Raw genomic sequence first — 25,294 nt, forward strand, 5'->3', positions numbered from 1 at the left:
GACAGCTCTGCTGTGGTGCTCTTTGCCACTTCCTGTTAGAAGGAGGATAATATCCCACAAGTAAAGGATGAATCCGTGAACTCGTCGTATCTTGTAGAAGAAATATGGGTTTTCCAAACCCGATAATATATCTTCCTTGAAACAGACTTACGAGCCTGTAGGATAGTATTAATCACTGAGTCAGAGAAACCTCTATGACTAAGCACTAAGCGTTCAATTTCCTTACCTTCAAATTTAGCGATTTGAGATCCTGATGGAAAAAACGGCCCTTGAGACAGAAGGTCTGGTCTTAAAGGAAGTAGCCAAGGTTAGCAACTTGACATCCGGACAAGATCCGCAAACCAAAATCTGTGAGGCCATGCTGGTACTATCAGAAACACATGCAATTGTTCCATTATGATTTTGGAGATCACCCTTGGAAGAAGAACTAGAGGCGGAAAAATATAAGCAGGTTGGTAAAACCAAGGAACTGCTAACAGATCCACCATCTGTGCCCGAGGATCCCTGGACCTAGAAAGGTACCTGGGAAGCCATCAGATCTATTTCTGGAAGACCCCACATCTGTACAATCTGACAAAACACATCTGGATGGAGAGACAACTCCCCCGGATGTAAAGTCTGAAGGCTGAGATAATCCACTTCCCAATTGTCTACACCTGGGATATGCATCGCAGAAATTAGATAGGAGTTGGATTCCGCCCAAGAAAGTATCCAAGATACTTCTTTCATAGCTAAAGGACTGCGAGTCCCACTCTGATGATTGACATATGCCACAGTTGTTATATTGTCTGTCTGAAAACTAATGAATGGTTCTCTCTTTAACAGAGGCCAAGCCTCCAGAGCCCTGAAAATAGCACGGAATTCTAAAAAATTGATTAGTAACCTCGCCTCTTGAGGATTCCAACCCCCTTGTACTGACAGAGACCCCCAGAAAGCTCCCCAGCCTGAAAGACTTCCATCCATAGAGACTACAGTCCAGGAAGGATGAATAAAAGAGGTCAATTGAACAATACAATGATGGTCTAACCACCAAGTCAGAGAGAGTTGAGTGATGGGATTTAAGAATATCAATTGTGATATCAGAGTATAATCCCTGCACCATTGATTAAGTATACAAAGCTGCAGAGGTCTCATGAAAACGAGCAAAGGGGATCACGTCCGATGCTGCAGTCATGGGACCTAAAACTTCCATGCACATAGCCACTGAAGGGAATGATCGAGACTGAAGGTTTAGACAGGCTGAAACCAATTTCATTTGTCTCTCGTCTGTTAAAGGCCGAGTCATGGACACAATCTATCTGAAAACCTAAAAAGGTGACCCTTGTCTGAGGAATCAAGAAACCTTTTGGTAAATTGATCCTCCAACCATGTCTTTGAAGAAACAACACTAGATGAGATTCTGCTAAAATGTAAAGACTGAGCTAGAACCAAGATATCGTCCAAATAAGCAAACACCGCAATACCCTGCTCTCTGATTACAGATAGAAGGGCACCGAGAACCTTCGAAAAGATTCTTGGAGCTGTCGCTAGGCCAAATGGAAGAGCAGCAAATTGGTAATGCTTATGTTACTACACACGAACAATGGCACCACAAGGGCTTTTTCCCTCTTATTATATAATTACAAACTAAATGTTATTAGTCAGTCAAGTCTTCATTATATAGGGAATGGTGCTAAATGCATAAACAATTGTATTCCTGAAGACTAAGAAGACTCGCACATAAAGATGTGGATATCTCTTGTAAGTATGCACCTGTAAGCACTCTCAGCCTAGACTATGAGGCAGTAGTTCCAGAACGGGTTAAAATAAAATATAACTTATTATGAATTGCACTTAAAATAAGGGTAACACACAAATTAAAAACGACACTAGCACCCTCTTGTAATCTGTCAAATGATTCACTATATGGAGGATTTATAGAATCAAAGGCCTGGTATAAATGATTATGCCAAATGGAAGAGCAACAAATTGGTAATGCTCGTCTAGAAAAGAGAATCTCAGAAACCGATAGTGGTCTGGATTAATCGGAATGTGAAGATATGCATCCTGTAAGTCTATTGTGGACATGTAATGACCTTGCTGAAGAAAAGGCAGAATAGTCCTTATAGTCACCATCTTGAAAGTTGGGAGCCTTACAAAACGATTAAAAAACTTCAGATCCAGGACTGGTCTGAATTAATTTTCTTTCTTTGGAACAATTAATAGATTGCAATAAAACCCCAGACCCTGTTCCTTAAGCGGAACTGGTATAATTACCCCTGAAAGCTCCAGATCTGAAACACACTTCAGAAAAGCCTGAGCTTTTACAGGATTTGTTGGAACGTGAGAGAGAAAGAATCTTCTCACAAGAGGTTTTATTATGAAACCTATTTGATACCCTTGAGAGATAATGCTCTGAATCCGCTGATTTTGAACAGATTCTGCCCAAATGTCTTGAAATAATTTCTATCTGCCCCCACCAGCTGAACTGGAATGAGGGCCGCACCTTCATGCAGACTTGGGGGCTGGCTTTGGTTTCTTAAAAGGCTTGGATTTATTCCAACTTGAAGATGGCTTCTAATTGGAACTAGAGTCTTTAAGGGAAGGAGTGGTTTTCTGTTCGCTATTCTGACGAAAGGAACAAAAACGATTAGAAGCTTTAGATTTACCCTTAGATTGTTTATCTTGAGGCAAAACAAAAATCCCTCCCATCCCCCAGTGATAGTGGAAATAATAGAATCCAACTGGGAACCAAATAAATTATTACCCTGGAAAGATAGAGATAGTAATCTAGATTTAGATACCATGTCAGCATTCCATAATTTGAGCCATAAAGCTCTTCTAGCTAAAATAGCTAAAGACATAGATTTAACATCAATCTTGATATCAAAAATAGCATCACAGATAAAATGATTAGCATGTTGAAGTAAACAAACAATGCTAGACAAATCAGAATCTGTTTCCTGTTGTGCTAAGCTGTCCAACCAAAAAGTTGATGCAGCTGCAACATCAGCCATAGAAGTGGCAGGCCTGAGAATAAAGCCAGCATGTAAATAAGCTTTCCTTAGTTAAGATTCCATTTTCCTATCTAAAGATCCTTAAAAGAAGTACTATCTTCCATAGGAATAGTAGTACACTTGGCAAGAGTAGAAATAGACCTATCAACCTTAGGGACTTTTCCCCAAAACTCTAATTTAGCCACTGGCAAAGGGTACAACCTTTTTAAACCTAGAAGAAGAAGGAATAAAAAGAAGCACCAGGCTTAGTTCATTCTTTAGCAATCACATCAGAAATAGCATCAGGGACAGGGAAAACCTCAGGAGTAATCACAGGAGGTTTATAAACAGAATTTAAACGTTTACCTTTTTTTTTATCAAGCGGACCAGACTCCTCAATATCCAAAGTAACCAACACTTCTTTCAACAAAGAACGAATATACTCAATCTTAAAAAGATAAGTAGATTTATCAATGTCATTGTCTGAGGTAGGATCTTCTGAAACAGAGAGATCCTCATCAGAGGAGGATATTTCAGTATGTTGTCGGTCATTACAAAATTTATCAGTATTATCAGTTTTAAAAGACCTTTTAAGTTTATTAGAAGGCGGATTAGCAGACATAGACTTCTGTATTGCATCAGCAATATAATTTTTCATATCAACAGGGATATCATGTACATTAGATGTTGAGGGAACAACAGATACTGTACTAGTACTGATAGAAACATTTTCGGCATGCAAAGGCTTATCATGACAACTGTTACATACTACAGCTGGAGATATAATCTCAGCTAATTTACAACAGATACACTTAGCTTTGGTAGAACTGTGTTCAGGAAGCATGGTTCCTACAGTAGCTTCCGAGACAGGATCAGATTGAGACATCTTGCAAAATGTAAAAGAAAAAATAACATTTAAACAAAATATTCAATTTCCTTATATAGCAGTTTCAGGAATGGGAAAAAATGCAAATGCTAAAATAACAAAAAAAGCAAACAGCATAGCCCTCTTGAGCACAAACAAGGCAAGAAGCATATAAAAAGTGGGGTAACGCAAAATGGAGAAGAAAGTTTTTTGGCGCCAACATACATCCGGAAATGACAACTCGCGTCATAACAGACGCAACTTTGTGCCAAACAACCTGGCGTCAACTAAGACGCAGGAAATGACGAACTTGCGTCATCATAGCCGCACATTTGTGCCAAGAATGATGCAATAAATAACAGCATTTTGCGACCTCGCGAGCCTAATTTTGCCCGCAAAATTAAAGAAAAAACAAGTCAATTTGAAAAAGAGATTATACCCCAGGTAAGACAATAACTTCCAAAAACATGATTCCCATAGTGAAACTGATAGACTGCAAAGGGAAATAAACATAGACCTGACTCATGGCAAATATAAGTAAAACTTTATATTAATACATAAAGTGCCAAACCATAGCTGAGAGTGTCTTAAATAAGGATACATACTTACTGAAAGACAGCCATCCACATACAGCAGATAGCCAAACCAGTACTGAAACAGTAATCAGCAGAGGTAATGGTATAAGAGTATATCGTCGATCTGAAAAGGGAGGTAGCAGATGAATCCCTACGACCGATAACAGAGAACCCTTGAAAAGATTTCCCGTGAGAGAAACCATAAAATCAATAGGCAATACTCTCTTCACATCCCTCTGACAAACACTGTACTCTGAAAGGAATTGGGCTTCAATATGCTGAGAAGCGCTTATCATAGAAGAATCATAAAAATCAAGCTCAAACTTACTTCACCACCTCCATAGGAGGCAAAGTTTGTAAAACTGAGTTGTGGGTGTGGTGGGAGGAGTAGTTATAGGAATTTGAGGTTTGTTACGTTACTAGCTTATGGATTCTTGCCAATTACATGAACGAAACACATTTAATCTGTCTCAATTTCTATGGCTTTGCAAATCAAGAATAAACTACTTGAAAACCATGCTAAAAGAAGCTAGCTAAATGGGCACAATGAGTTTGCATACTGATCTAAGAAACCTCTGTAGTATGTAGATAGGCGAGACCATACTTAAAAGAAACCCTATTTTTTCTTTCATAATTCAGATAGAGAATGTGATTGTAAACAACACTCCTATTTACTTCTATAATGAAATTTGTTTTGTTCCGTTGATATCCGTGGTTAAAAAGCATACCTAGGTAGGCTCCGGAGCTGCTGATTGGTGTATGCATTGCACATATATGCCTCATGTTATTGGCTCCCCCAGTGTGTTAAAGGGATACTTAACCCAATATTTTTTTTCTTTCAGGGTTCAGATAGAGCATGCAATTTTAAACAACTTTCTAATTTGCGTCTATTATCTATTTTGCTTTATTCTCTTGATATTCTTGGCTTAAAAGCACATCTAGATAGGTACATTAGCTGCTGATTGGTGTCTGTACATAGATGTCTTATGTGATCAGCTCAACCATGTGCATTGCTATTTCTTCAACAAAGGATATCTAAAAAATTAAGCAAAATTAGATAATAGAAGTAAATTGGAATGTTGTTTAAAATTGTATTTTCTACCTGAATCATGAAAGAAAAATGTTGGGTTTAGTGTCCCTTTAACTAGCTTCTGCTGCTTCTTCAACAAATGAAGTAAAAATGTCTCTAGCTGAATCATCAAAGAAAAAATTGTGTTTCATGTCCCTTAAAGGAATAAAAAAACATAATTATGGTAACAACCATACTAGTGTAGTAGTCCCTTTAAACATATTATGGGAGATTCCGCTTGGAGTTTAACATGCCTTTAAACATTCCATAAAAAGTTCTTACACTTATATTCATTTTATGAGAATGCTTAAAGGGATAGAAAGGTTAAAACTTGAAATGTGCATGGGTACATTTCATTTTAAATAGAAGCATGTTTGCAACATACTTCCGTTAGTAATAGCTTTTACTAGAAGCATTTTTTGCTGGTTTTCAGCGACATACGCACATATGCTCTGAGGTCCCATGCTCTAGTATCCAACCTCAGAAAGCTGGCAGTGGGGTGGTATTGCTTCTCTGAAGACTTTATTTCTGTCATTTAAGCCACTGCTGACTTTTTGACAAACTTTGACAAATACTGGGTGTCAGGAATCAGACAGACGAGAAGTGCAAAAATAATCACATCTTTATTAATAGCAAAAAATAATAAAAAAGTCCACAAGTCAAATAACAAGCCAGGAATCAAAACCAGAGCTGGTAGTCAGACAAGCCGAGTCAGGAGCCAAAGAAAGTAGTCAGACGAGCCGGAATCAGGAACAAGGAGAACAGCAGAATCAGGAACAAGCCAGGGATCAGGAACCAGGAGGGACGTCAGACAACCAGGTAATACACAGGAGCTCTCACAAACAGGTCTGAGACAACGCAAGGGCAAAGCATACTGAACAGAGGCCCTTTAAATAATAAGTGATGACATCACAATTCTGAGACTGCATCCTGTCTTACACGGATGATGTACACCAGTCTGGCCATAGAAGGAAGTGCAGGAAATGAGCAGCATCACACAGTATGCACCAGAGTCAGCAAGAGAGGTGAGTAAAATGGCTGCCAGCAGCACATGGCAAACAAAACAGGGAAAAAACCCTGACAACAGGCCCTTACAACAGCATATATGCGTATGCCACTGAAAATCGAATAACTTTTACTAAAAGCATTTTTGCTAATGGAACTATATTGCAAAAATGCTTCTATTTCACATTGGAATGCACCCATGCAAATTTAAAATTTTGATAACTCTATCCCTTTGACTTACCGTTTTTTGTAATATATGTGCATATTAAGAGATTTCCAAAAGCTGCAATAATTATTGATGAAACATCACCCATACCTGGTTCTAATATCTTAAATATACGAAGAATTTAAAAAAACAAAAACTGCATTACCGGTTATAAAGTGCAAAAAAACATTAATAATATTGCTCTTATCAATAGGTGAACTCACCAGAGTAGTTTGCAGATGCTGCTTCGATAGCTCAGCCTACGACTGGCAGCAGCTACACTTGGGGGAACAGGAGGACGAGCAGGAAAATAAGCAAAAATAGCAGCAAATACAACAAATATGATGCCAAACTCTAAGGAATAAGAAAGCAAGAAAGAATTAGGTTTGGAATATTCACCTTTAGTATGTTTATTCTGTAGATGTAGACTAAACAGAAAACAGCTATTAAAAATATATAAAAACACATTTAAAGGGACAGTAAACCTAAAAAATAATGTTATATAATTCTGCACATAGTGCAGAATTATACAACATTATTTTACTGCTATAGTTATAAAACCCTTTTTTCCCATTTAATATTTAAAAAACATACCGCTTTTACAGACCCGCTCTCTGCTGAGCGGGTCTGTTTTTTTTAGTCAGCGCATCGGGCCAGCTGTATAGTCACAGCCCGGCCCGACCGCGCCATAGCATTAAGTGAAGCTCGCTCCTGCTGTCAGACAGAGCAGGAGCGAGCTGCACTTAGTCTTATGGCGCGGTCGGGCCGGGCTGTGACTATACAGCTGGCCCGATGCGCTGACTTAAAAAAAACAGACCCGCTCAGCAGAGAGCGGGTCTGTAAAAGCGTCATGTTTTTTAAATATTAAAAGGGAAAAAAGGGTTTTATAACTATAGCAGTAAAATAATGTTATATAATTCTGCACTACGTGCAGAATTATATAACATTGTTTTTTAGGTTTACTGTCCCTTTAACATTCAACTAGCATGTGAAGAATACTAAAATAAAGCATAAAAGGTCCCGAATAATGAGAGCAGGGCTCGACAAATCTATGCACAAGGGAGCCACTGGCGTCTTAAAATTAGTCCCTGGCACCCTGGTTTAGAGTTCCCAAGAAACCCATAGATGTCCCCCACTGGCTACCATCAGCCATACTTAACATTTACCTTGGTGTAACAATTCTGTCTAGGCCCTAGCATAAAGCCATTATTTCTCTCTAACTATAGGAACATTTTATTGAGGGGGAAAAATTACAAAAACACAACCCAAAATTTAGCATGATTAAAAACTTGATGTATTGTGTATTACATAAATCAAACAAAATCTTCCTGTTTCAAGTTCATAATGGAAATCTTATTTTTCTCATGCATTTTAAAGGGACATTATAGTGCACAAAATGACATGATCTTATTTAAAGTGAAAGTCAATCCTAGCGTTGTACAAATGCTAGGATTGACTATTGAAACAAATGAAGGGGACTTTCATTAATGAAGTACAAGATACTTCATGTAGAAATCTCCATTATTTGTTTCAACCGATCGCCGTCCTTAGCTGCTACAGCAGCCCACGGCTAAAAAACTTTTTTGCTAAGAGGTGGAGTTTTCACCTCTTAGCCAATAGCCGTGCGATAAATCTGGCTCCCATGGGAGCCATTGGCTGCTGTAGCAGCTAAGAACAGCGATTGGTTGAAACAAATGAAGGAGCGTTCTACATGAAGTATCTTATACTTCATGAATGAAAGTCCCCTTTATTTGTTTCAATAGTCAATCCTAGCGTTTGTACAACGCTAGGATTGACTTTCACTTTAAGTCTAGTTGTTTAACAGAGTACAGTCTAGTTGCTTAACCCAGGCAAAGGGGTTAATGTATGTGAATTGCTCCATTACATTATGTATGAAATCTACAAATTAACACTAAAATACAGCCATTACTACCGGTATATCTTGGCTAAATCTCTGGATAATGATCACCAATGAAAACACTCCTTCCGTTAAAGGAATACTGAACCCAAATTTTTTCTTTCGCGATTCAAATAGAGCATGCAATTTTAAGCAACTTTCTAATTTACTCCTATTATCAATTTTTCTTCGTCTCTTGGTATCTTTATTTAAAAAGCAGTAATGTAAAGCCTATGAGCCGGCCATCTTTGGTTCAGCACCTGGGTTGCACTTGCTGATTAGTGGCTAAATGTGGCCACCAATAAGCAAGGGCTATCCAGGGTGCTGAACCTACAATGGGTCGGCTCCTAAGCTTTACATTCCTGCTTTTTAAATAAAGATAGCAAGAGAACAAAGAAAAATTGATAATAGGAGTAAATTAGAAAGTTGCTTAACATTGCATGCTCTATCTGAATCATGAAATAAACTATTTGGGTTTAGTATCCCTTTAAGGGCGGACAGAACTGAACACTCAACACCATTATATAATTAACAGTGTTACCCCAAACCACTCCTACACTTAGGTATGTCCAGTAGGGAATGGACAGGAAAGAGCAAGGGAGGGAAACTGGTGTTTTTCTTTAATGACTCAGCAAGCATACATCTTTAACCCTTTGAGCTCAGAGCCGTCGCTAGCACTCACCCACCTTGAGGGCAATCTGGGGGCTCCCATCGACTACCACGCCGGCGATCAGGCCTGTATAGTGACAGGCATCGCCGGGGCTTCACGTTTTGCACGGTGACGTCACTGTGCAACTTTATTTAAAAAATACAATAGGCAGTATAGGGAAATGGGGCATGCTGTTTAGAAGCCTGAAGCTCAGGCATCTAAGCAGCTACAGATTCCCAAGACCCTCCGTTGGAAAGGTAATCGCCTAACCTTTCCAAGTCGTGGGGATCTGAAAAAAAAATAAACAAGTAAAAAAAAAATATATTATATAGATTTAAAAGAATTAAAAAAATAAAAACCCCTTAAATCCAGCTCATCACCCAGGTGGGAAGTGATTAGAAGCAAAGGGTTATTTTTTCCCCCAAATTTATATAATTAGCTTTGTTCTTTTGGTAGCCTTTGTTGAAAAGCAAACCTAGGTGAGTTTAGTAGCCACAATGCACTACCGGGAGCTAGCTGGTGATTAGTGACTGCACATATATGCCTCACATCTAGTTTGTAATAGAAAAAAAAGGTATGTGGAGTCAAACCTTAGCTTGGTAATGCTCTGACAGTGAAGCATCTGCATGGAAAGCCCATGGAGTAGATAGAGCCCTTGTTGAATGTACCCTGATCCCATTTGGAATAGTAACAGCCTTCTGCATACAGGCCAAAGATATAGATTAGATAATCCAACTGGAAACAGCAGTTTTGGCAGGTGCTAAACCTTGGTGAGGATCATGAGGAACAACACACATATTTGTTGTCTTCCTAATACTCTGGGTCTGCATGGGGTATATGTGAAGAAATCTGTAAATCACAAAATGTCATAATGATATCCTGTGAAGAATGAAACTGAGAAACCACTTTCGGGGAAGAACAGATACAGTCTGGAAAATCACATTGCCCTGATGGAAAAAGACGGAAAGATCTTCTGAAGATAATGCTTGGAGTTCCAAAACTTGTTGATAAGAGGCTATTGTCAAAAGGAAAGCAATTTTCAAAGTAAGGAACCAGAACAAATCTTCCCTCAAAGTGCTGATTTAGCATATCATTTATGACTGAGGGAAGATCACAGAGAGACAAGATTAATATCTTAAAGGGACAGTCAAGTCCAAAAAAAAAACTTTCATGATTTAAATAGGGCATGTAATTGTAAACAACTTTACAATTTACTTTGATCACCAATTTTGCTTTGTTCTCTTGGTATTCTTAGTTGAAAGCTAAACCTAGGAGGTTCATATGCTAATTTCTTAGACCTTGAAGGCCGCCTCTAATCTAAATGCATTTTGATAGTTTTTTACCACTAGAGGGCATTAGTTCATGTGTTTCATATAGATAACATTGAGCTCATGCACGTGAATTTACTATGGAGTCTGCCCTGATTGGATAAAATGCAAGTCTGTCAAAAGAACTGAAATAAGGGGGCAGTCTGCTAAGGCTTAGATACAAGGTAATTACAGAGGTAAGGACGTGTATAATTATAACTGTGTTGGTTATGCAAAACTGGGGAACTGGTAATTAAGGGATTATCTATCTTTTACAACAATTCTGGTGTTGACTGTCCCTTTAACCGGTAAGATAAGAGTTAGTGCTTGGAAAAATTGAGATTAAGGCCCATTTGAAATTAGAAATAGCAGAGATGGCAAATACAGGAACATTCAGAGTCTGAAGACTAAGACTTTGTGGATAACCATCATGAAATACACGTTCGAGAGAGATAACTGAAGTAGATAAACCTCTAGCTGCCATGCAAGAGGAGAAAATTATGTCATATCCTGTAATATGTAGATGAAGCAAATTTCTTCCTTTCTTGTAATAATGTTGCAATTACTGGAGCTGGAATATTCAACTTTTGCTAACTAGCTCACTTGGCAATAAAACTGCCAGATGGAGCATCTCTAGATGTAGATGCCCAATTGAACCCTGCTTCAAAATGTCTGGATTTACTGGAAGAAAACATGAGGTTCTAGAGCTAACATCAGAGAGAGAGGGAACCAACGCCTTCTTGGCCTATAAGAAATTACCGATAGGATAGGTAAAGTGGTTGAAAAAGTGAGGCAGCTGAATACCATCAGATGGGTCTGGGTACCCCCATCTAAAAAGACTGATTGAGAGAAGAGATGAACTTTCAATTTCCATTCCATCTTTTTGAAAGGACTCTTCTCTGTATGAAGAATCCAACAGTGTAATCTGAGAACAGACAAGACAGATCCATGTGGATGCATGCTTTATGAAAAGTGAGAGCAATGAGAATATTCCCTTATGTAGCCAGAACTGTATCAAAAGCTCAGTGTATTTTCTTGGAGCTGTAGTTACTCTAAAAGGCAGTGCCATAAACTGGTAATGCTGGTTGCTGATAGCAAAAAAAGAGAAATCATCTTTAGAACCTAACATAAAAATAAGCATCTTGCAGGTCTATTGAAAGTAGAAAATAATTTTTCTGAACTAGACTGACTATACTGTCAGCAACAATTCCATTTTGAATCTGGACACTTAAAGTTAACTGTTCAGATGTCTCAACTACAGGACTGTCCATTCTTCCACACCACAAAGATGAGAATATTTGCCTCAAAAATTGTGCATGATGCCAAGGTTTATACGAGATATCATTGCCCTCTATAACCTCCAAATGAAAATGACTGGATCACCATACCGTCATTGGGGCTAAGCGGAGGAACCCAAGGCCACTCTATCAGGTCTTCTTTTACCTTGGGCTGATGTTCAGAGCTGAAAATGACCTAACTCACCAAATGACTCCTAAGAGTTCTGGCTGTCCTTTGCTAGTGTGGAAAGAAGACAGACCTGCACACTAGAAGGAAACACCTTGAACACCAAAAGGATAAGAGATTCCAACTCTTTACCAAATGTTAAATTCTAAACGGCAAAGAAAGCAGATTTAGTTTAGATGCAGCCTCAAGGCTTTTTTTTTTTTTACCAGGTTTGTGGGAACCATATATTTAGCCTGAGCAATTTAGTAGAAGCTTGTAAGGAGAAAGCTGTAACTTTATGGAGATCTGCAAAACATTCCATTAACATCTGTAAGAATAATTTTCTTAGATAATATGGTAAAAATGTTGATATGGTTTTAAGCAAAGGAAAATTGTTATACCATTTCTCAGATACAAACCTCTGCTTTTCACATTAAGGGCCTGATGAAGCATCATCACAAAAATGCTACGCTATAAACGGATCCGTATTGAGATCAAGATTGCCGGTAAAATATTATGATGGGCTGAAATCCGTTTTTAAAGGCAGTATTGTCAAGAGGTGTTTTACTATACTTCACTGAGGGAGGGGGTGCTTCTCTAACACTGGCAGAATGTTAAAAGAAGCATTGCCATCTTCAAAGAAACTCAAGCTCTTTTGTTATAACACAATAGTAGAATACTAATAAGAAGCTTGTAGGAGCTAGAGGGTCGATGGTATATTGTACATGTATAGTTTGTAATATGTACATATTATACTGTTAAATACTATATTATGTATTGAAAGTAAGTTTGTTTTGTTAATAAACATTTGAAGTGTTTTCTTTTTAGGAACATTTATTATCCAGGGAACCACTGGCTCCTAGAATTTTATCCATAGCTCCTAACATATTTGTCAACCCCTGTATAAACGGTATATTAATATCTCACAGAAGGTGACTTTTTCATCTAATTAAAGTGCGTTTTTTTTCAGGTTTGCACTTTGTAAAACAGGTTTTTAGCAATTGCTGGCTTTTTTAATATTGTATTTTTATAGCGGCGCCCGCTATAAGTTTTCACTGAACGTGTTTGCAACCTCAGTGTATCAAACGTGTTCTGTATGTTTGTTACAGTGTGGCTGTAAAATTAGAAAAATTACACAAATTCAGTACTGTGTAAACTTACTTTAATACATTTATATTACAAAACTGCACTATACTAATAAATAGGTTATATTTTTAAAATAGATGTTTGGTATAGATAGACACCATTATTCTACTTAGTGAACGCACAACGAAAAGTAAAACCGACGCCTTAGATAAGACACACTTCATTATAACATAGGTAAACAAAGGCGTGGCCTTAAGAATAGGCTCAGGGCTGCAAGGAACAGACTATATAAACATAGAGCCCATTATAGGCAATAAACAGTGCACACGAGTATAAAAAGTAAAGCCTGAGATCTCTATATGCATATGGAAAAGAAACATACCTTTACAGGAGATACTGGAAACAGCTGGGCTTAAGGCAGAGAAGGATCTATAATTACACTGCAATACAAAGGCTGGTGACAGAGGTGAGACGGCATGTAAGTTGTAATCACTGCTTTGCTGAGGTGAAGCAGTGGTGCTATACACGCCCCAGGACTTACAGTGGCTAAGGAGCAATATCAGCATGGAGACAGGCACACAAACGATGAGTTCTTTAGCTCCTATGGTCTGCATTGTGTTTTGTTTTTTTACTTATGATGCACATGCTCACACCCGACCATTAATGATGATGCCACACAACCCAAGATGACAGCGCCCACCGAAGCACTTTTAGGGAAGCCCCAGTGAAACAATTGCAGCACACAAGCCTGGATTGCAGCCAATTGCCTCAAAGACGCAGCAATCCTCTTCAACGTCCCTTTAAGGTAACATAGGAGGAGAGACTTAGTACTGTCCCAACTTCATACAGAACTAAGAGTAGGAGGGGACTGGGGTAACACTTCATTATATAGTGGTAAGTATGTAGGAGTGGTCAGTTCTCTCCACCCTCCATGGAAGGAGGATCTCATTGGGGATTTACACCCGGGGAGAGCCAAGATATAGCTGTATTTACTCTTTTTAACCACAACAGATCTCATTATTAAGTATGTGCATTATTTCTTCCTTGAGTCTCTTTACAAAGCAATCTATATGACATGCATGTGGTCTAAAATGTCTCAAGACTAGTACCTGCATACATGACTGCCTCAATGCGGTCCTTTATTTCAGCAATGTGGCCAGATCTTAAAAGAATGTTTGATGTCACATTAGGAGCCGGAACAACCAAAGGACCAATCAAAAATGCACACGCTCCCCCAAGATAGCTTAGCATTGATGCAATAGCAGTAGCAGTGGCACGCTCATTTGGCGAAAACCATGTAGTAGATAGAAATGGGGCTGCATTCATTACAGTTGGGCCTGCAAAACCATTAAACAGCTGTCCCCCATGAATCAATCTGAAATATAAAAATAAAACTTATTAAAATCAATAAAATACTTTACAATTTGGAGAACAAAAAGCAGACATATGCATTTACAGCTCGCCAAGGAGTCTAGGGATATATTTTAGAAAAGTGTATTGTTATCATTTATTTACGTAGCGCCAGCAAATTCAGTAGCATTGGGTATGTAAGTACGTAGTGGTATACGTCAAAGATTTATGATAAAATACAGATACACCGAATACAATAAACAAATTAATACAGAAGGAGGTTAAAGTCTTACAGGAGGAGGTTGAGGGTGGGGAGACATAAGGTTTGGGGTAGCTTGTGATGTGGATTGAAGTGGATTAGTATAGAGAAACAAATAGACAAGAGACAGTAAGCCTCTCTAAATAGAGAAGGTGGGTTTTCAAAGAGTGTCTGAAACTATGTTAAGCTGGAGACAGTCTGATGGAGCGCAATAGAGTGTACCAGAGGACAGGGCCAGCAAGAGAAGTCTTGGCGCGAGAGGGAAGTAGTAAAAGGAGAGGAGAGACTTAAGTCAGAAGTTGAAGAGGGTGGATCGCAGAGTATTAAAGATAAGTATTTTTGTTGTTTGTTGAAAAAGAAAAGGGTGAATTTTAGAAACGTGTAGGTGTGCAAGCAAGTATTCTACAGTAAGCGAAATGTCAGCTGTAGATCGTCTCGTGAGAGAGGGGAAAAGGAAGCTCCGCTTTAGAGAGATTGAGCTGGAAATAAGACATCCAAGATAAAATTGCAGAGAGACAGTTGGTAATCTGATGGAGTAATAGTGAGAGATTATCAGGAGAGGAAATATATATTTGAATATCATCAGTACACTCATGGAACTGGTACCCTAAGGAAGATATACATTTTCCAAGGAAGTATGTATAAATAGCAAAAGCAAGGAACCAAGACAAAATGAATAAAGAGTAATGACCTTTAGCTGATAGTTTGTTACTGCAGTGAGAGCAGTTTATCTTGAGTGTTTAGGGCGGAAACCAGATTGGAGGGGATCAAGTAAAGCATTAGTTGAGAGAAATTGAGTTAGATGATTAAAGACTAAGCATTCTAATAGTTTGGAGGAAAAGTGAAGAAGACACATAGATAATTAGAAGGCATGGTGTGGTCGAGCAGGAATTTTTTTTAGTATTAGTGCATGCTAGAATGTATCTGGAAATATGAGAGAGAGAGAGCGCGAGAGAGAAAAAGAGAGAAGAAGAGAAGAAAAAGAAAGAGAGAAAGGAAAAAAGAAGAGAAAAGAGAAGAAGAAATAAGAGGAGAGGGATATATTAATTTATTTCATGGTAGAGTCCACGATCCATCACTCCTGGAAATTACCCTTCCCTACCGCTAGGAGGCGGCAGAGATTCCCAAACCCAAGAGCTCTATAAAACCCCTCCCACCTCACAGGTACCTCAATCTAACATATAGTCAAGCAAAATGAGGTAGGAAAAGAAATAAGAGCAAAAAATAAAAAGGAGCAAGGAAAAAAAAGACGTGCATAAGAATTACTCATGGGAACTAATACCCAATACCTGAATAATGAGACATAAAGGGTGGGATTTAGAAACATCTTTTTTGACTGAAAAACTAAATCCACAACCCCACAAAAACCCAAAAAAGCATGTTTTAATGAACTTAAAATAAACTGCCTGAAGGACCTTCCTACCAAAGGATGCCCCAAAAGCAAACACATAAAATGGTAGAATTTAAGAAAATTATGCAAAGAAGCTGCCTTGAAGTTTTATTCTTTAAAGAAGTGGCAAATGACATAGTAGAATGAGCAGCAATCTGTTTCCAAGTAAGCCTTATGAATCAAAAGCTTCAACCAAGAGGTCAAAGTAACAGCAGAAACTTTGTCCTTTAATAGAACCAGAAAAGTTAACAAACTAGAGGTCTGCATGAAATATTTAAGAGCATTGAAGTATTACATTGATGCTACTAACAAAATCCAAATTATGCAAAAATCAAATGCACATCTTAATTCTTTAACCACCTCCAGCAGAGGACAAGACTGAGGTACCTGTGAGGTGGAAGGAGTTTTGATACAGCTCTTAGAGTTTGGGAAACTTTGCCTCCTCCTAGTGGTAGGGAAGAGTAATTCCCATGAGTAATGGATTGTGGACTCTCAGTATGAAAAAAAGAGAGAGAAAAGAAAGAGAGAGAAAAGAAAGAGAGAGAAAAGAAAGAGAGAAAAAAGAAAGAGAGAAAAAAGAGAGAAAAAAGAAAGAGAAAAGAAAGAGAAACGAAAGAGAGAGAAAAGAGAGAGAAAAGAAAGAGAGAGAAAAGAAAGAAAGAAAGAAAGAAAGAAAGAAAGAGAGAGAGCGAGAGACTGTCATTTTTCTGTGTTTTCGTACATAGTTGAGTCACTTTGCCTTGTTTCCATGTCAGAGGTTTGGCTATTTAGCCACAAGTCTTCCATTAAGACCACTTCTGATTTCTCCAGACAATAGATGGGTGTACCAGGGTCTCTCTGGTTTCTGCCAATTCTGTGCGGAAGGTACACCTTGTTAGAGTTTGGCTGTTCCTTACCCAGTTTTATTCCTCCTACACAGGTGTGTAAGTTTCAGTTAAATTATTGTCTTTTAACCTACATATTAAATTGATGATCATTAGCACATTTGGTATAATTGTTTAATCATGCATCTGACTGTAGACCTACAAAAAAACAACAACTAACGTTGCGCAAGTGAATTGATGCGGTTTAGAAAGCAAAGGGTGGTCACACCTAATATTGATTCTTATTCTGTTCACTCACTTTGCATTTTGTAAATTTATAATAAATAAAACTAAACATTTTATATCTGCGTATAACTTTAGCACAGTAGCGTATGTATATCAGTGTTCTCCACAGAAAAGTTTGCCAGCAGGGAGACATTATGAAGTAGCCGGGCAGAGGGGAAATGTAATACTTTTGCATTATTATAACATTTTCTTCAAATTTGTAAATGTTACTTAAAGGGATACTAAACCCTGTGACATTGCCGAACATCTGAATTTTGCAGACTTTCGGATGGGCGGAGCCAGCATACTGCTACAGCTGACTTTGCGCTCTTCGAAGGGCGATTGGAATCACCCACGCTGCTTGCTTTCATAGGCTGGCAAAACTACACCAGGCCCGGATACAGAGATCGGAGAAACGAACAATCCAGCACGCAGAAGTCTCTTTGCCGATTGGCTCAGTCGCTGAGCCCACCTTCCCCATGCTCACTGTTCACCGGATGTGTGATGGAGTGGCTGTGGCCTCTAGACAGAGAATACGGAGGCCGGTTTACAAGTTTACAGCTTTACATCTAACGAGTACTTCATCTAAGGAAAGCGGAATCCCAAATCCACTACACGCCCGGAGGAGTGGTCAAGGGACGCAAGAGGACGGAGGTGTCCGCCGCTTGTGAATCGTTGCCACACGAGGCAGTGGTGATCCATCTAAGAGCTAGCCTGGTTCCAGCTTTGATGGGAGTAATAGGACCGCAAGTATACACATACTTGATTATACACATGAATTTCTTAACAATGCTGTATATGGACCTTTAATCTGAGGAGGTACTTCAGTTTAATCCACTGTACATACCACCTAGAAAAGACAGCTGTTTGCTTATTGTCTTTGAACACCATTTAGAGAATCAGTCTCTCTGGAAAATCTAACTCTGATCTATACAGGTTGTGAGGGTGGAATTGAAATTGTATGGTGTAAAGGTTTTTTTTTGTTTTGTTTTTTTGCTATCCACATATATACACTGAGATACATAGGGGCAAGGCTGAGTAACCCTATACCAAGTAAAGACTGTCCTGTTGTCCATAACCTTTCATACTTCTTCTGCAAGAGATAATTCTATACTCTTTACATAGGGACTTGAGAAGAGACTCTGATACTAACTACCATTAATGCTTTACCAGATTCTGCCTGGGATATCTTCTCTCCCCTATCTATTCTAACGAGACTATTAACCCTTAACTTCCAGGTTTTAAAGTGAAATCATATTTTTTTCCCCCTATTTCCAATTTAAGTGTATGACCTAATTAATGGGGGGGCATCTGAGAATCAGGTCTCATATAAAAATGTCATCCTGATTGCTATAAGGTCCATTAATTTGTCACTTATGTGGAAATAATACTAGTAGCATTATTTGTTTTCACTCTCTCTTTTTTTCCCTCTGGAAATGGAAATAATTGCATGTGTTAAAAATTGTTGCTAAAGCACCTTCTGGTTACATATAGGAAGGGGAAGGCAAAGTGATAGGGGAAATCCACTGCACATGGTGAGATTGTCTAAATACATTGTTGCAATAAGTATAGTTCCTGAATAGTGAATCAAGGTAACAGGATTAAACTACTAATAGTAGCTCCCTAGTTCACTGCAGAACTACTAAGATCCCCAGTACCAAGCCACAAATTAAGTAATAAGGTGCCTGCTCGCCTGCCTGAGCCTACTACATCAGGGCCACACGTAGGTACTGTGGAAATAGCATCCAGGTTTATGATTTAAAAGCTTTTATAGGTCTGACACAGAGAGTCTAACTGTATCAATGAGTTTTTGCTGGTATTCCCTGAATTCCTTCTGATCCCTTAGCTAGGCTTTTATAAGAATCTGTTGTATTAATTAATTAATACACTTTCCCCTTTCTTTATCCCTCTCTTCTTAATAATTAAGACAGCTGCTGTCTGGTTTATCCCTACAAATGAGTTGGTATATCAGGAAAAGGAGGTGAGAACTAATAACTCTCAGGAGTCTGAGTGCATTAAGGACCTGGAACCAGCACTTTTGCCGTTTCTTTTTCTCACATCACAATTCACATTTTTTTCACACCTTGTTTGCTGATAATACTTCACTTTCTTTTAACGTCACGCTGGTCACCATCTTTGGTAGGATTACATTGGTCACTGTTAATAGTTCACCTTTTTGCTCACTTAGTGGGAGTCATCGTATCACATGGAGAAATTTGTATCCCACTATAGAATAAAGTCTCCGGCAAAGCCGATTAAACACAAGGACAAGAAAATAAACACTTAAAGGGCCACTAAACCCAAAATCTTTCTTTCATGATTCAGATAGAACATACAAATTTAAACAACATTACAATTTACTTCTATTATTTATTTTGCTTCATTTTTTAGATATCCTTATTTGAAGAAAAAGCAATGCACATGGGTGAGCCAATCACACAAGGCTTCTATGTGCAGCAACCAATCAGCAGGTACTGAGCATATCTAGATATGCTTTCCAGCAAAGAATATCAAGAGAATAAAACAAATTAGATAATAGAAGTAAATTAGAAAGATGTTTGAAAATGCATTCTCTTTCTAAATCATGAAAGAAAAAATGTGGGTTTCATGTCCCTTTAAACACTAGTTCGGAAATCACTATCAAGTCAACTTGAAAATTCCGATTCTGCATCCTTAATGCATCAGCTCGCTGAGATGATCATGTCCCAATTTGAAATACTTAAGCAAGAAATTGCTAGTCTTAGAAATGAAGTTAAACAATTTTCTACTAGGTTATCAGAGGCCAAAGAGAGGATCACTGACCTAGAAGACCATGTTAATTCACAGGAACAATCTAGTTCCAGTTATGGCAACCAAATTAAGACACTACAATCTAAAATAGAAGAGTTGGATGATAGAGCCCGTCGCAACAATTTAAGAATAGTGGGCCTCCCTGAAACCACGGAATTCCAAGATCTGATTTTATTTGCATCATCTAAGCTCCCCCAACTATTTGGGTTCAATACAGGGAATTCCCCAATTAGCATAGAACGAGCACACAGGGTTGATGAAATTCAAAATAATTTAGATGGTACCCACAGAGTTAGATCCGTTTAAAAAAAAAAAAAAAAATCTTAACTTCCAGGAAAAAATGAATATCCTTAGGTGCTATAGCAAAATTAATGTTCTAATTAATGTTCTGCCATTTCAAGATTTCTCTGCAGAAACTTTGGGCAGAAGAAGAGAGATATCGCCGTTCTGCTCCAAATTAATACAAGCCAATCTCAATGCTAGGATGTTATATCCTGCTAAAATTGTTCTGGAGAAGGACAGCGAACGCATTACTCTCAACAATAAAACTAAAGCTCAGAAATTCTGCAGTAAGCACCAAATTGTCTAACTTTATTTTCACACAGATCATGTTTGATAAAACAGTAATGGATTATGATATGATGATTGTATACTTTATTTTTTTGCTGGGAGGGAATGGAGAGGGGAGTTTTTTTTCTCTTCTTTTTTCCCTATCTTACTTCCTTTAAATAGATAAAATAAAACTGGTTTCCTGGAACGTGGGAGGCATATCATCACCGATTAAGAGAAAGTTGGTTTTAAAGCAGCTTGGGAAACACTTAGGCCGGACATTGCTCTTATTCAAGGAGACATACCTCAATTTACAGGAAGCTCAGAAAAAAGTGTAAGTGGGTAGGTGAAGTTTTATCCACTACATATGGTAGGAAGAAACACAGGGTTGCTATACTAATGCACAAGCAGCTCTCCTATCAGATATTGACACAAGATACTAATCCAGGGGGAAGATTTCAGTTAATGGAACTACTTATTAATAATTGCCATTTCGTCCTATGTAATGTTTACAGCCCTAATAATACAGACAAGGAATTTTGGAGTGGGTTGAGTCTGAAATTATTTCCATTTGTGGGGAGGAATAGAATTTAGGCTGCAGACTTTAATAAGACATTCTCTCCAGAGTTAGATAGACTTAAGTCCTGCCAGTGGCTAGAGATGCTAAAATTACTCCATAATTTTTGCTATAAACTTGCATTAAATGATATTTCGAGATTGCAAAACACAGACACACAAGAGTTCACTTGTGAATCCAAGGCCTTTAAATCATTCTCCAGGATTGATTACTTTCTAATATCAAGCAATATGCTAAGTCTAGAGACTTAAACTAGTATAGAGGATTTTACTATTTCAGATCACGCTATTATCTTTAGAAATAGGTGCTTTTTCACCACAATGTAAAAAAGGTCAACGTTTCTTCATTCCACAATACTTAAATTCAAATATTAAATTTAGGAATTGGTTGCAATTTAAATGGAAAAAGAGTTTTCTGATTTTAACGCTGCACATGCAGAGAAGCCAGAATTATTCTGGGAAACAGCAAAGGCTGTTCTCCGAGGAGAAATAGAAGCATATCTGTGCAGGTGGAAGAAGAACAACTCATTTAGGGAGGAGCAAGTCTCTAATCATGTGAGCAACACTTACAGGATGTACATTAGTAACCCGACACCAACACTTTGGAAGAAATACAAGGACACTAGGCTAGAGAGGGAAATTTTTATGAAACAAAATTTAATGACTGAAGAATTAAAACAAAAAGCGTTATTATGGGACATTATGGAAAGTCAGCCAAATTTCTTGCTAAAATATCCCAGAAAAGAAGTCAAAATAATTTTATAGCAGCTGTTAAAAAGTGGAGGATAGAGATATACTAAGGTCAATGAAATTAGGCAAGAATTTGCTAAGTACTACCAAGAAGTTTATGCCTCACGCATAATTAATAAGGACAACAAAATGAACTTCTGGCAGAGTATAAATTTGCAAAAAATTTCCGTTTAGGATCTGCAAAGTTTGAATGACCATATTTTAGAGATTTCGGATGCCATTAAGAACTCTACATTAAACAAAGCTGCTGAGCCTGATTCATTACAGGCCGAATTCTACAAATTACTACATGACCAGGTAATACCTACATTATCCTCTGTTTAATAAATACTATGTTAACAATAAAATGTACTCTCTAAATTTTACGGCTTCCAATGTGGCTCTGATCCTCAAAAAATATAAAGATCCGGAATGCTGTGCATCATATAGACCAATTTCACTCTTGAATCTTGAATCAAGGATATAAAATTCTAACCTCCACTATCTCACGTAGATTCAAAGGCTTTCTAAACTCACCAATTCCTCCTGATCAAGTTGGATTTATGAGTAGAATGCCGGTCAGAAATATACAAAAAGCTATGCTGGTGCTGGATTATTTCTGGAATAAAACAAAAATAAAAGAAATCTCACAAGAAAACTGATTTGGCGATACTAACAATTGATGCCGAAAAGGCGTTTGATTCTATTGTGTGGGATCATCTGTTCAGTTCACTTGAAAGCTTTGGCTTAACTGGCCGATTTCAGCAGTTTGTTCGCTTGATTTATCCCTGACCAATCCCCGTTCTCTTCAATTACAGTTAAAGGGACACTGAACCCAATTTTTTTCTTTTGTAATTCAGAAAGAGCATGCAATTTTAAGCAACTTTCTACTTTACTCCTATTATCAATTTTTCTTCGTTCTCTTGTTATCATTATTTGAAAAAGAAGGCATCTAAGCTTTTTTTGGTTTCAGTACTCTGGACAGCACTTTTTTATTGGTGGATGAATTTATCCACCAATCAGCAAGGACAACCCAGGTTGTTCACCAAAAATGGGCCGGCATCTAAACTTACATTCTTGCATTTCAAATAAAGATACCAAGAGAATTAAGAAAATTTGATAATAGGAGTAAATTATAAAGTTGCTTAAAATTTCATGCTCAATCTGAATCACGAAAGAAAATTTTTGGGTACAGTGTCCCTTTAATGACAAGCTAACGGATAGATTCAACCTCCAGCGAGGTACACAACAAGGTTGCCCCTTATCACCGCTATTGTTTAACCTATTTTTAGAACCATTGGCAATACTATGAAGGTAAGAATTAAAAGGAATTAGGCTAGGGGGTGAAAAGATCACGGTATCGCTATACGCAGATGATATACTATTGTTCCTTAGTAATACAGACAAGTCTATTCCTCAGATTTTACGAATTATCGAAAGATTTAGATCCTTTTCAGGGTACAAAATTAACCTTGGGAAATCTGAAGTTGCTTTACTTACTACAATATATGCCTTTAATGTTACTACGGAAAGATATTAGAGACATTAATAAAATCTTCTCTGGTTTTATCTGGCAAGAGAAGAAATCAAAAAGTGTCCTCTCACAAGCTTTCACTACCTAAAGTAAACGGTGGTCTAATGTACCCCAATATTAAATTTTATAATTATGCCACACTTGCCAAATTCGCTCTGGATTGGATTGCGGAGAAAGATCAAGTTTCCTTTTTCTCTATGGAATCCTATTTAAAATTGCTCCCTTCGCTCTTAAGGCGATTATTCACATTCCCTTTTCCAAGTTGCCCCTGAATATCATTCAGTTACATATGTTTAAATACATAATTTTAGCCTGACAAAAGATATGCCTTGAAATAAAAAACAATTTTCGGCGGTCCATGTTGCGATTAAATGCACAGCCCTAATACATACAAAAGAAATAATTTTAGTAAAAACACAAGATCACAATTACCTTGTTTTTACAAACCCTAATCACTACACATAATTTACCCCTTAATACTATGTTGTCCAAAAGAATACCCCTTAAACAATATAAAAAAAAAAAACACATCATAATGTTTTCATTCTGGTCAATACCTGTCCAGGAATCGTCTTATGCATTTTTTAGTCATTCTTGACATATCATTGAGAACACAGCAGTAATGGATGGAAGCACACCACTGTCTGTCAGTGAATAGGGTGGTGCTCCCATCCCAGTGTTACCTCCAGCCACTAGTCAGCAGGGATTTACCCCCTAGGGACCTTCCTAAAATAAATAAGTAACCAGGTGGGCAATTATTAAACATTTTAGCAAAATTGAGGGTATGGGACTGTTGCCCCCAGCAATCGACTACTTTCCAATTTAAGCTGGTTAGCGTTTTGGTATTGCTGCTCAATAAATTAATGTACTTAGCTCTTGTAGATCGCCTTCAGGAGCATGTTAAAATGTTAGTGCATGGTACCGAATGGGTTGAATAAAATAAAACTGATTAAAAAAATCAGAAGACAATGCTTCCTAAAATAATTTTGTTCTAGCCTCGATAAAATAAGTAGTTTCTAGCATATGTTACCACATTTTATGCCAGAGGTTTGCAACAATTTTCTACCCTAGATTCTTGTTGCGTCACTATGTAAATTTTCCATAACTACATAGTTTTTTCAGGATAAATTATTTCTACTGATACTGAACTTCCCTTGCTGTTGCTGAATGATAGGTCATAGTTCAAATGTGAAACGTCGTTGGGGGGGGGCGAACCGCTTGATAAATTGAGCCCTAAGGGTATCTGTTCTCCCTCGGTTTGTTCCAGGGCTTAAAGATTTTGTATGCTTTACTATATCTCCAAGTAAGCGTGGCTACTGCTTATCTGATGTAAGTCTAATTATGTTAAGCTAAATGTTTCAGGCCCTGGTTCTTCTGAATCATCCTCTGAGGGTGAAGCGTTTTCAGATGATCAGAAGCCAGTCTCTAATAAGGAAACTAAATCTTCCTCTTTTTAATTTAAGATTTAAAATCTTCATTCTCTTTTAAAAATAAGTTTATGAACAAGCTAACCATGATTATTTGTACAGCGACTAGATTAAATATAGCTCGCTATTGGAAAAGACACATACCATCCTTTACCCTTATTATGCACAAGATTGAGTACATTTTCCAACTATCTAGCCTATCAGCAGACCTTCTATATAGGAAGGATAGCTTCCTACAAATATGGGAACCCTGGATAATGTATTCTGAAAATAGAAAGAACAACTCTCATTGAATAGGATCTGAAGAAGATGACCGGACTCCCTCAAACTTATAATAGTATGCACTATGTTTTCATTTTAGCCTCTCATTCTTTAAGAAAGGTTCATTTAAACAACTGCTAGTTTGAGACCAATGTCATAACGATTGTATTTGCTTCTAACCCATACAGTAGCTTAACGATTCACTAGCACATTGATTACGACCTAATACGAGAAAACACCTTTGGCATGTCTTTTTGGATTTCTA

The 25,294-nt window shown here is 37.8% G+C and overlaps 1 protein-coding gene across 1 annotated transcript in view; it reads right to left on the bottom strand.

Annotated features, from left to right (window-relative positions):
- SLC49A4 (solute carrier family 49 member 4) overlaps positions 1 to 25,294 on the bottom strand; it is a 333,286-nt gene that overhangs the window by 262,231 nt on the left and 45,761 nt on the right. The window contains exons 3-4 of the mRNA XM_053698074.1: positions 14,186 to 14,451; positions 6,919 to 7,048 (exon numbers count right to left, since the gene is read on the bottom strand). Coding sequence (XP_053554049.1) covers positions 6,919 to 7,048; positions 14,186 to 14,451 — 396 coding nt within the window. The remainder of the gene's footprint in view (positions 1 to 6,918; positions 7,049 to 14,185; positions 14,452 to 25,294) is intronic.

Source organism: Bombina bombina, chromosome 1 (genome assembly GCF_027579735.1).
Source record: "Bombina bombina isolate aBomBom1 chromosome 1, aBomBom1.pri, whole genome shotgun sequence".
NCBI classification, from domain to species: Eukaryota; Metazoa; Chordata; class Amphibia; order Anura; family Bombinatoridae; genus Bombina; species Bombina bombina.